Here is a 13,213-nt window from a genome sequence, read left to right on the forward strand (position 1 = left end):
ACAAAGAGGGCGCTGTAGCCTTTTCTTGTTATTCTCTCCCAATGCTCCATCGACAGACGGAGCTGAACTACTTCCGGGAGGCTTAGTTCAATGATATTGTCATTTGCGCGAAAGATATAGCACTATTTTGGTGTTTATCTGCTACACTTGTCAAGATGTCGTACAACTATGTGGTTACAGCACAAAAGCCCACGGCGGTCAACGCCTGCATCACAGGTAAATATCCCCAAGTTTTGCTTCTCGCGTGTAAGATGAACTCCCGCGCTCCACACGGGCCTGCAGTAGCCGATAGCCCGACTCAAGCTGATAGACAGATTGCTCTTGCATACCTCAAAATGTTTTACTCTTGTAAGATCCGGGCAAGCAGCGTCGATGTACTTGTATAGAAATACTACTCTCGATTTAGTCAACAAACCTAACCTGTAGTGGGTACTTGTACAAACAAATTACTAGTCATCCTTTCCACATTTTTGGTGAATTCTACTAGGTTCACAAAACTATTGATGCCCCTGTTTATTTGCCTGAAAATAATCCAACAGAAATGAAGAGATGGGGGAAATGTAAAAGATTATTTGACCAATTGATACCATAACAAAGCTTATTGTTTTTCTAAAGGGTTCTCATTAATAATTGGCAATTATTATTATTTTTAAATCAAACGATCTGTGCATAATCTTTATGACATGTATTTTCTGTGCTACCTTTGATCCGACCATATTACCTTTGACATAATTTTTGCGTCCAAGTAATAACCAAAATGGCAAAGTTTCACATTATAGAGCATCATCAGAGCAAAGGAATTTTTCAGAGTAATAGAAAATGTAAACAACATCCTTACAGCTAAAAATCCAAACAAAATGGCAGTTTCCCATTATAGAGCATCATCAGAGCAAAGGAATATTTCAAAGAGTAATAGAAAATGTAAACAACATCCTTACAGCTAAAAATCCAAACTACATAATTTTTATCATCCATCATGACTTTGAAAAACCCTGAAGTAACGTAAACTAACAGCAGTTGCTTTGAACTGGGCAGCAATGGCTTTCCCTATGTTGTCAGCGTCAAAATAAAACAGCTACACTAACTTCTTGTGAGGATTTTTAAATATGCTACAAGGCATGCAGGGTTGGAATCCCAATAGTGTTCGCAGCCACAAGTGTACAGCGCAAAACGGTGTTTTCACTGGGCCCCACCATTACATTCACCTGTACATTTCCACCTATATATTGCAAATAACGAGGAGTTTGCTGACTAGAAAATATCAATCGACTCGTGCTAACTGTTTTATTTGAATTGATTTCACTCTGCAAATTTCAACAATGGGACTGATTTTGTAAGCAGTAATTTACAAAAGATAATTGTAAGGAAAGGAATATGCAATTCCTATACGCATCACATTTCTTACATTTTACATTACCATCATACTTAGTTTTATCTTAGCCCATTTTGTTGATGTTGTACATTTTTGAAGTTATTTTAAACTTCGATATACTATCTGCATCTCAATATTAACATAACTTAATCCTTACAAGCAAATATCTTTTCAAACTTTTGTCTGGTGATATAGGCATAAACAATGTAAAAAGCATATGTCATGATGATTTTGCAGGACACTTCACCTCTGCAGAGGACCTCAATTTGCTTATAGCAAAAAACACAAGGTTGGAGATCTATGTTGTCACAGCTGAAGGACTCAGACCTGTTAAGGAAGTAGGCATGTATGGAAAGATTGCTGTCATGGAGCTCTTTAGACCTAAGGTACAATTTAGCTGTTTTTACAATAATTAGCATCATGGTCAAAATAAATACTTCAAACACAGATGAAGAAATAAAAGCCGATCATAGAGGATATTTGTGAATCTCATTGAGGCACCACCAGGACAGTCTTGCATCAGATTATATATTTTAAAACAATGACCGCATGCATGAAGTTATTTTCTTGCCCCCTTTTATACACCGCAAATGTTTGCTTGCCTGAGAGCAAATGTTGCATTTAACAGTATTCCCAATAAGGTTTAAAAAAAAATAATTGCAACACAAAATTATCGCAAAGTTCAATAGCAGAAGGAACCAATTGTCACAATATCTAGTGGAGCTATGGATTTTGTTAGGCTGATTGATGGTGTCTACTGCAAATTAAATCCCATCAATGTCGCAAATCATTGAAAATTGGGTGCTGTCAGCTGGCCAAAATGTTGATTGCTAGAACCGGTTTATGTCGGGCAGGGGTGCTCAACAAGTCGATTGTAATCTACCAGTAAATTACCAACATACTATTGGTAGATCGCATGACAAAAAGATTTCATCCAGTCTGTTGTTTTCCTTAGCCAAGCTATTCTGATGTTTGTGTCTTTGCAACCAATAAGCTCACAGGATAAAGCCATTCTTATTGATGGCCTCATTGGTCGATCATAATGCTGGAGGCTGTGGTGGATGGTCATTGGTCCTAATTCAAGGGTGTCAGACTCGGGTTGGTTCGCGGGCCGCTTTAACGTCAACTTGATTTCACTCGGGCCGGACCATTTTCGATATAATATTTAGATTTTTTTTAAATAAATGGATTAAAAGAACTGGATTAAAAACCCTTAATGTTCAGTTTTTATAGATTTAAAACAATGTTTATTTTAGCTTTTTATATATATTTTTCGATTTTACAAAATGATTTTTGAACTAAAAACACAGAAAAAAATGATTAAAAAATTACAATTATTGATTTAAAAGGGGGAAAATCAGGAAATGTAATGTACATATATACTCTTCATTTTAATTTGATCCTACAACAGAAAGTCGGCACTCATGATTTACTTTCCCGGGCCACACAAAATCATGCGACGGGCCAGATATGGCCCCCGGGCCGCCACTTTGACACGTGTCCTAATTGGGAAATCTCATGCCCGTAACCAATCAGACGCTTTTTATGAGTGCCACTCTTTTTTTTCTTAATTTTTATGAATACTTTTTAAAACTCCAAAATGCACTGAATCCACATGAACAGTAAAGTATGGAGGGATAGCTATATTGGTTCTTGCAGTGGTTAAGGGTTTATCAACATACGTAAATGCTGAGTTTTGTCAGTGGCCTGAAAAAAAAGGTAGATTGTGCAAAGTTTGGAAAAAAACTGGAAAAGTAGATGTTCGATTTAAAAAAAGTTTACGCACCCTTGATGGTACACATCTAGAATGCTAATAGACAGCTTTATATTGTTTGGGCACTATATATCGTCCTATCGTACAGCACTATTGTTGTCTGAGTACAAGCTGCGATTGTCCTGGTTAGCTAAAGCTAGCCTGGCTGCCCGGTAGATGTCTAAATTCCAGAACAGCAGAGACAACTGTGGCGTATCCTGATTGGTGTCTTCAATTGGGGGACTGGCCAAGCACTCTCCCTTAAGTAGACTGTACAGTTGTCTCATTTTGGATCTACTGATCGTTTCTCTTCTTCACGCTTTATTCCCGATTCATACGCGGGTCTTTATTACACTTTCTTTTCCACCGCCAATTCTTGCGCTACTTGAAATATGTTTTTTTAAATTTGGGGTTGTATTATATGAAGACTGCTTGCCCATCGCGTGTGTTTTATCCCTGCCACGGGCAATTGGGAAGAACTTAACTTCAATCCGTGGTAATAATATGCCATTTTATAATTCTTTTTACTTGCATGGAATATAAGTCGGAGAAGTTTTGACTAGTGATGGCTCACCCAGCCCATTATTGCAAAGAACAAAAAGCGGCTGATTTCTGAGTGATTAACCTTTATTTGCAATGTTGTTCATTCATAACTTTCCTTTGTTCATATGATAGGGGGAGAACAAGGATTTGCTGTTTATACTCACATCGAAATACAATGCTTGCATTCTTGAATACAAACAAAATGGTGAAAGCATTGACATTATCACTCGTGCCCATGGAAATGTCCAGGTGAGTGAACAATAAAAACACATTACCATTTAATCTGACATTTTTTTTAATGGCACCAACCTTTAAAAATTTAAAAGTGAGTCACGTCCACAATTTTTTAGTATCCACTTCAAAACTTGAGAGAGACTGAGCTATCTGGCACTGCTAATTGTCACTTTGCAATCTGAAAACATAAATAAAGTGGGAAACTGAAAATTGGATTAAACTAATATTTGGATTTTTTTTTATTATGCTCAAATAAATGCATGAAATGATCTTTTTATTTTCAGGATCGAATTGGGCGGCCCTCAGAGACCGGTATTATTGGAATCGTTGATCCAGAATGCCGTATGATTGGCCTACGGCTATATGATGGGTTGTTTAAGGTGATCCCCCTGGATCGAGACAATCGTGAGCTTAAGGCATTTAACATTAGACTGGAGGAACTGCAAGTTATCGATGTTCACTTCCTCTATGGCTGTCAGGCCCCTACCGTGTGCCTCATCTATCAGGTATGCTTTGTGCTTTGGTATCTATTTACAGAAAGTGCCCTTCTGGTATTAGAGATATCCAAAATAAAATGAAAACATTGAATTTTGAAATTGTGTAACTGCATCTTTCACATTTATTATTTTCAAACCCAAAATTCATGGGCTAAACGATGAGTAGAAAGATATCAAATGACGGACTGTTTTACAGAAAGAGGTTTGTTTAGTAGCAGGTGCTGACGTCTTACTGAAATCTAAGTGAAAGCATAGATTTGATTGATTTCCGGTATTCCAGTTTGTCGCTCAAGATGTATGTTATGTACTATAGGACCCTCAGGGGCGCCATGTGAAGACCTATGAGGTTTCTCTGAGGGAAAAGGAGTTCAACAAGGGGCCCTGGAAACAGGAGAATGTTGAAGCTGAAGCATCTATGGTCATACCAGGTTCGTGGAGCATTTTCTAATGTTTTCATTGCACTCGGCCTGTACCATCTTTCTTTCTCTGCTGGGTAACTATTGAATGCCGCCAAAATCTCTTAAATTTACTCTGAAATTCAACCGCCATCTGCTTTATTGGATAACCTAACTGTAATTACATGCTACTGCAGAATTTAAATCTAAAGTGAGCATTTCTGTCACCCATACGCTTGAATTCCGCATACATCGACATAGGCATTTTAATAAGACTTAGTCATAGCCTACTGATTATTCTCTCGAGAAGAACGGCCACTGATGCGGAAAAAGATTGATTCTTCCAAAAGCCTTTCTAACCCCAACAAAGGTAAGGAGAGGGAGGAATAGCATTTATACCAATAATCTGGACATTCTAAATAATGGTGTTGTGGCTGAGCGTGCACAATAAATCGGTTGGGTGACAGTGTTGTGTAGTGTGAAAAGGTCTTTAGTAGTTTTATTTAATTAGATGGGCAATTGACCAGTCATATTTAAGAATTGTACAAAACAATATTTCAAAAATGGATGCAAGAGTGTGTTTGTTTGGTTGGCCCCATGTAATCTATTATTTTGCTGTGCTTGCATTTTAGTCCCAGAGCCTTTTGGTGGTGCTATAATCATAGGACAAGAGTCAATTTCTTACCACAATGGGGACAAATATTTGGCCATTGCACCACCCACTATCAAGGTAATTATATAAACCCTGAAACGAGATGACATGGTCTGGCAAAACACTAGAACTGATACTGGTATATTCATTATAGATGCTCAACTGCCCTCTCAATACTGCACTGGCAGTGTAAAAATTATGACTATTAATCTTCTCGTTTTGAAGAAGCATGTTGTTTTATCACCCACCCCTACACTATAGAAAAATACTTCTTTTTTCCCCCTATCTCTGTGTGACATGAAATCCAACTAAACCATTAAATTTTTAGTCAAGTTAGCACAACTGCAATTATTTTTAACAGAAAAATCCAAGAATAATTAGATAATTTATTTTTAAACAATGTTTTTGTACGGTCTTCATATGAAACATTTACATCATGACATAGAAATTTGCATAGGTCTTATTCATCCTTGGCTGCACTACACATGTCTAACAAGCATGCACAGAATAAACAGCAGGGAATTTTGAGCAATTACACTGCTCAGGAAAAAGACAGTTTATGTGCCCTGCATTTATACTTTCAGAAATGTCGCATGAAGTCATTAGCGAAGGCAAAATACCTTGTGAAAATTCCAGCTGAAGCTGGTATAAATCGGTATAAATCAGGTGTGCATGTGAGTGGCTGAAAATGCCACTTTGCCAGCAGGAAGCCGCTAAAAAAGCCGGGGGGAAAAGCAGATTGCTGTGTACCTATGCACAGATACTTTAATTTTGGGAGACATATCTTTTGGTCTGACAAAACAAAAATATAACTGCTTTGCCATTTATGAAAATTGTTCTATTTAGTAGGGAATAAAACGGAAGCTTGCAAGACTTGACTGATGCACTTTACCAAGTAATTGGCATGATTAGAACCGAACATTGTGGGGAAATAATGACGGCCCATCTCAATATATTTGGCAGCAGGTTCAAGCTTGCACTCAAATAAATGTCTTCCCGCATAATGCTAAATTGGTTACAAAGTAAAACCATGAACTCAATCAAGCCAATTGAAAACTGATGGGTTAACCTGAAAAAGCATCAGCTAAGTTACATAATTTTAGTGAAGGAGTGATCTAAAAAATCTATTCAAATTGTTATGTGAAGCTTGTGGAAAGGTTATCCAAAATGGATGACCTAATTTATCCAGTTTAATGGTAATTTAACTAAAAACCTCTGGAGCCTATCCATATGCACTCCCTGACATTTATCAAAGTTTTACAAGACTTGTGGCAAATTATTTTTTAATAATCCTTGTCATACTTGTCCATATTGTAGCAGAGACTAGTGAGAGCGTTAAAATATAAAGACTGACCATCTCTAAACATTTAACACCCTCCAAATGTATTTTGGGCCATACCCTCACATTGGTTTTCTTCCTTTTTTTGATCATGGTGACCATAGAGTTACTTTCTTGTGGTTGAGGTTTACTGCAGGTTTATATAAAAAATGTTAGAGAGCCACTGCAGTATTTCCTGTGTACATTTTACTGGTTGAAAGTGCCTTTTATTACGGATTTTATTCAGTTTGACTTTTCTATTATATTACCAAATCTACCTTGCCCAATGGTTTATTGACATGAGTGTTTTACTGCAGCAAAGCACTATTGTCTGTCACAACCGTGTGGACCCTAATGGATCCCGCTACCTGTTGGGAGACATGGAAGGGCGCCTTTTCATGTTGTTGCTGGAGAAAGAGGAGCTAATGGATGGAACAGTTGCCCTGAAAGACTTGCACGTGGAGCTGTTGGGAGAGGTACTTTATTTTACATTATGGTAAACTCACCTATACCGTGCAGTGTATGCTGCCGTCTCAACTGTAATAAAAGATAGAAATCTGTGATAATGAGATATATTTAGAAGACTTACCCTTTCCTTTTAACACATTTAGAATAATATCTATAAGACATTTAAAGTATCTCTTAGGGTCTGTTCACTATAAAGAAACTGTTGGACTTTGAGGGTCTTACTCGTACAGTTCTACTAAGATCGGAAGTGTGTTTGCTTCAAGTTGTATGCCATATTTATCACTGACACTGGCAAATAACAAGAAAGATTAAAACATTGTCTATATGAAATATTTAACTCCGTGATGATTAACTGCTGATGAGTGCAGCTCCTGTGGCCATGAGAGGAGTTTAATGAGGCTTTGGAAAACATTTTATTGGCAGTTTCCAAGAGATTTTGCTCCACCATCAGGCAGTTCAAAAGTAAACGGTGTACTTTCAATACTGTATGGAGGAGACAGGGTGTTGCTGAACTCAATTCAGGAGATTGTGAGTCAGGTGGCCGGCTACTTTGAAGACCTTCTCAATACTACTAACCCACTCCATGAGGAAGCAAAGCCTCTGTACTTTGAGGTAGTTCAATCCCTGTACAACCAGAGTCCACAGCACGTCGAATGCATTTATATTGAGGCTTCAACTCGCTAAAATTAAAGCTACTCTGTGGCACCCGTTCTGTTCATATTTTTTTCATGAAAATAAAGGGTCCAGTAAGGTGGCTTCGGTATAGCATCTCTGGTTTTTGCAGATATGTTATGGTGCATGCCACATACAGTATGTTCACAGTACATTTCTATTAACGAATGAATTAAAACCAGAATCATTAAATTAATATCCAAACAAAGTGAACCAAATTTGACTACATTTCAAGCCCGATAAAAAACATGTTAAAATCTGTGGGGATCAGAGCCAAATGGTGGTATGGCGGGTGTTCACTTTATCACTTTAATTTTCTCATTGTCCGAGTCCATACTGTGTTGGCCCTCCTGCTTTTTCCCTGGAATTTCTCCAACCCTGTTAAATTGCATAGTGACCATTTTTCTTGTTGGTTTTTCTCCAGCGTTCCCTTCCTCTCAGGACTACTTTGCAGTATAGCTTTTTTAGTGTTTTATGGCCTAGACAGGACCTAATGGATCATTCCACACTTGTATAGAGAAAACAACAAATCATTTTCTATGCCTGTTAGCCTGGTGTCAACTTATCAATTTTAAAGTGATTTAGGCAATGGTTGCACTTAACTGGCAAACTTTGAAGCCAAATCTCACGTGAAAAGAAGACAACTATGGCTTGCAACATCTTCCTCTCATGATATGGCAAGAGTCTCGTAAATTCTGTTTTGCAAGTCCTCTGAGTGGTGCTAGAGATGAAAGCCATCAATGCGAGTGCCACTGCTGAGCAAGAGACAGATTGCTTTTTAAATTGTTGGCTTTATTGTTGGTAACCGTCTGCTCAGCCAGCAAGCAGCAGCATCCCTGCATTCTCATGTCAGTAAATAGCTCTTTTGATTTCCATTTCCTTCCCTTTAATCAACAAAAAAAATCTTCCTGATACCACTTTTCAAACATTATATTTATAAAAGTATAATGATTTTATTGCAATGGTTCATTCATTATCTTTATGCTTGGACTCACTGACTGTTAAGGAGTTGTTGGTTTTATTAATTTTAGCAAATTTGCGTGCTTTTAACATTATTTGTACATGCATTTAGTATACAAAAATAATGAATGCGTTAAGACAATGTTTCTGTGCTTTTCTACACTGGCAGACATCCATTGCAGAGTGTTTGACCTACTTGGATAATGGTGTGGTGTTTGTGGGCTCCAGACTCGGTGACTCCCAGCTAGTCAAGGTAAGGAAGGAGATTAAGCAAAGTGTTCTAGTTATATAACCCAAAAGTAGTGAGCAAATAATACTGTTACATATGTATATATGTAAATTTGTCTTAGTCCTCTCATATAATGATTTTTCAAGTTTCATATGTTATATTTTTGCTAATCTGATTTTTTTTTTATCAACAGTTGAATGTAGACAGCAACGACCAGGGATCATATGTGGCTGTCATGGAGACATTTACTAATCTGGGGCCGATTGTGGATATGTGTGTCGTAGACTTGGAGAGGCAAGGCCAAGGCCAGGTGAATCTGAATTCCTTTATTATAACACAGTTATTTCTCATTTTAATTATCGTGTTTCCACTTGTATGGGGGCTGCATCAAGCCTTTTTATTATAGATGTAATAAATGTTATCAGAAGACACTTTCTTCCTGATATATTTTTTCAACACCGCTTGTCCTTGGCAGGGTCGCAAGTTGCTTGAGCCAATGCCAGCTGATTATATACTAAATACTACACCCTGAATTGGGCATTATAGATTTTTCTTCATTATTACAGCATGTCACAATTTTTCATGGCTCCCTTGATGACGGTTTTTCAAAATCTAGCTTGTTTTTGAAGATTTGTGAGTAAGCAGGAAAGAAGGATTTAATCAACTAAGTTTAGAACAATTTCACTCGTGATAAAAGTATCCAAATTGTAATGTCCCTGGTGCAAAATACAACCTTCCTAAATCACGCAGCTGAATGCTCATTTAATACAGGCTACCGTGCTCTGTAGAATAACTTCCTATCAATAATTAGTGCTTAGAATGAAGAACTAATAGGATATTTCACCAGAAGAGAGCTGGCTTTTGTGTAAAGAGAAATACAGACGCTCCCCTACTTACGAACGCAATTGGTTCCGAGCGATTGTTCATAAGTTGAATTTGTTTGTAAGTTGATTCAGTGCTATATTTTGTATTATAATTTATGTTTAAGGCCGATATCAGTATATTGAAGGTTTATATAAGTGCATTTGTATGTTTAAGGCTTGTATAAGTAACACGCATTGGTTTGTACTGAAGAAAAAAAACATTTAATAAAATGGAGAGAATATGTACAGTACTGTAGAGAGAGAGAGAGAGATTTATGTATTAGAAACTGGCCAAAAGAAGCGACCTAATGACAATTGCAGTTTTCTTCTTTTTTTCATCATAAATGATGCGGTAGCACTTCATGGCATCATTCAATTGATTTGCAAACTTTGTGCAACGTTCAATATTTGGGTCCTGCTGATCGATCTTTCTGTTTATAAATGGTACTGACGGTCGAACGATTCAATGCCCGTGAAACGCTCACCACTCTCACGCGCATCAAGCTTCGTTATTATTGCCACTCGTTTCAAATGAAATGGCTTGCCTCTTCCTTGAAACTCCCGCAATAGAAGCCTTTAGCTTTTTGCCAACCATATTCAATATTGGATGCATGAGATATTTAATGATACAAATGAAAAAGGTTCTTTGCACACTGGAGATACATTCACGCACTTCCGCATTGCAACGAAGAAGAAGGTAGATGCTGGGTGAGCTGAGCTCTCACAGCGCCAGGCGTCGGTATTAGCGGCGGAAAGAAGTACTACTCCGAAAAAGGCGAAATACAAAATTGGACTTGCGAACATTTTTGGACTTAAACGCAATTTGCAGACATGTTCGTATGTACCGTTGTTCGTAAGTTGAATGTTCGTAAGTAGGGGAGCGTCTGTATTGTTCTACTTTGGTATAAGGGAGAAGTGTAAATCTCACAAAAGTTCATATTAACCTAGACTTGATTGGTTCCTGGTTTGTTGCACGTAGCAAGTATATTCCTTCATATCCAAGCTCGTGTTTAATTCATGCCTTCATGTTTTACCTTCAGCTGGTTACATGTTCAGGTGCATTCAAAGAAGGCTCTCTTCGGATAATCCGCAACGGCATTGGGATTCATGAGCATGCCAGTATTGACCTACCAGGAATCAAAGGTTTGTTTGTTTGTTCACCGCCATTTCAAGACTTGACTTTATCAGGACATTAATCTTGCCCTTACTTGACAGTCGAGCCTCTTGAACCTCTACAGCTGTTTGTGTCCCCATGCCAAAAACACCACCTGGTGCCTGTCCAAGCTCCACGTCTGAATGCTAACAGATGGCTCTGTTGCCAAGGGACTTAGCTCAGTATTGTCCAAAAATGTCTTTTAAAAAGCTTTTGAAAGTACAGCATCATTACCAGTACTTTAACAGTTAATTTTTTTGGGTGAGAGCTTAGTGATGGTTGAGGGACTAATACATTTATGCCTCTTTTCTAAAAAAAAAACAACAACAAAAAAAACTTGTGCAGCTTGGACTGATAAACAATCATAGGCCTTTACCTAATATATTGCAACCAATTAATGAACTTGATTAATAACTGAAAAATCTAATACGATACCCATTAAAGTACTGGTAGCATAAAGATGTTGATGGAAAGGGATGGTTTCCAAATTGGACAGCAGGTGGGAGACCCCCTGAATTGGTAGCCAGCCAATTGCAGGGCACAAGGAGACTGACTATCATTCACACTTGTACTCATACCCAAAGGGAATGTAGTGATCAACCAGCCTACCATGCATAATATGAGGATGTGGAGAAATCCAGAGCACCTGGATAAAACCCACGCAAACCCGGGCAGAGCACATAGACTCCACACTGGAAAGTCAGAATTTTAGTCATTTTAAACTGTAATTCTTAATATAAATATACCAGCATGAGATGATTATGAGCTATATTATAGAGAAATCCAAGAAAAAACTTTTTGACCAAAACAGAATTCTGTGCAGTAATAAACTGTTAAAAATAAACATCCCTCACATGGCCTAACACTGTCTTCTGAAGACCAGATGGCAATGGACCAATGTGTTGCCTGTGTTCTGGCATTGTCGGAAGTGTTCGAATTCTTGCCGGAGGTTGTGCGGAGATGGTCCGCGATAAAAGCTCCACCTCGTCCCTTGATCAATGATGGCTATGCTCAGCTGATATATGAGGTCCTTTAACAGCTCTATATTATAGCATCAGTTATTTTTTTCTGACAAGGGCATTTGGCCTTCAGTCATGCTTTTGTTATTGTTTTCTTGTACCTTGTGCCTTTCATTAATGACAAGAGACATAAGTTTAGTCCCAGGCAATCGCTGTGAGTTAAAGGAGCCACCGAGACCACTGAACGTCTACTCGCACTTGTAAGGTTTACAATGTTCATTGATCCGTTTTGACTTTTCACTTCACTGCCACCTTATGCCTAAGGATGAGACAATGATTCACTTAACTAATCAATGACACTCTTTCATTTCTCTTAAAATGTGAACTTTTAATAGGGAGCATTCTCTGGCCACTTGCTGAATTTCGTACTTCTCCCTTTAGTGAATTGATTGAGTTAGTAACATTTCTCTTTTTCTTACTTTCCAGGTTTGTGGCCACTACGGTCGGAGGCAGGAAAAGAGACGGATGACATGCTGGTGCTGTCGTTCGTAGGTCAAACACGGTGAGCAATTTCAGTCGAGAGTGTCCGATATTTGATGCCAATTGCAGGTGCTTTCTGATCTTAATCATGTGTTTTCTTTTAGAGTGCTGATGCTGAGTGGTGAGGAGGTTGAGGAAACAGAACTTCCAGGCTTTGTAGACAATCAGCAGACATTTTACTGTGGCAATGTTGCACACCAGCAGCTCATTCAGGTCGGTATTAACAATGTTATTCAACTTTGACCTAACTGAGTTCTAAAGAAACAATTTGCTATAGTACAAAATAAGTGTTGGTTGTGGGCAGGCTCCCTCAAATTATTTAATTTTGCTAAATAATCTACTAATGTTAAAATGCATATTTCTTGGCAGATTACAAACAAATCGGTGTCTTCACTTCAAAGAATTATCGTTTTTGATAGTTAATTATTTTTTGTCTTTCTTCTTTACACTTTTTTTTTATCAAACTACCAGTGGTTTGTGGTTATATGCCTGTAAGCAAATGTGTAAAAGCTGTTCATGAAAAAAAAATAGTAATACATTGATCATTGACTACTAATATAAAACACATACATTTTTACTCAGTTGAAATCTGTGCTGTGTCAGGT

The 13,213-nt window shown here is 37.8% G+C and overlaps 1 protein-coding gene across 1 annotated transcript in view; it reads left to right on the forward strand.

Annotated features, from left to right (window-relative positions):
• The first annotated feature begins 15 nt into the window (after positions 1–15).
• The window catches only part of ddb1 (damage-specific DNA binding protein 1), a 29,429-nt gene continuing 16,231 nt past the window's right edge, over positions 16–13,213 (forward strand). Inside the window, exons 1-12 of the mRNA XM_077620004.1 lie at positions 16–216; positions 1,610–1,758; positions 3,801–3,917; positions 4,187–4,408; positions 4,713–4,827; positions 5,427–5,524; positions 7,082–7,240; positions 9,034–9,117; positions 9,287–9,403; positions 10,997–11,099; positions 12,555–12,630; positions 12,713–12,821. Coding sequence (XP_077476130.1) covers positions 156–216; positions 1,610–1,758; positions 3,801–3,917; positions 4,187–4,408; positions 4,713–4,827; positions 5,427–5,524; positions 7,082–7,240; positions 9,034–9,117; positions 9,287–9,403; positions 10,997–11,099; positions 12,555–12,630; positions 12,713–12,821 — 1,410 coding nt within the window. The 5' untranslated portion in view covers positions 16–155. The remainder of the gene's footprint in view (positions 217–1,609; positions 1,759–3,800; positions 3,918–4,186; positions 4,409–4,712; positions 4,828–5,426; positions 5,525–7,081; positions 7,241–9,033; positions 9,118–9,286; positions 9,404–10,996; positions 11,100–12,554; positions 12,631–12,712; positions 12,822–13,213) is intronic.

The sequence above is a fragment of the Stigmatopora argus genome, chromosome 2 (assembly GCF_051989625.1).
Source record: "Stigmatopora argus isolate UIUO_Sarg chromosome 2, RoL_Sarg_1.0, whole genome shotgun sequence".
Lineage (NCBI taxonomy): Eukaryota > Metazoa > Chordata > Actinopteri > Syngnathiformes > Syngnathidae > Stigmatopora > Stigmatopora argus.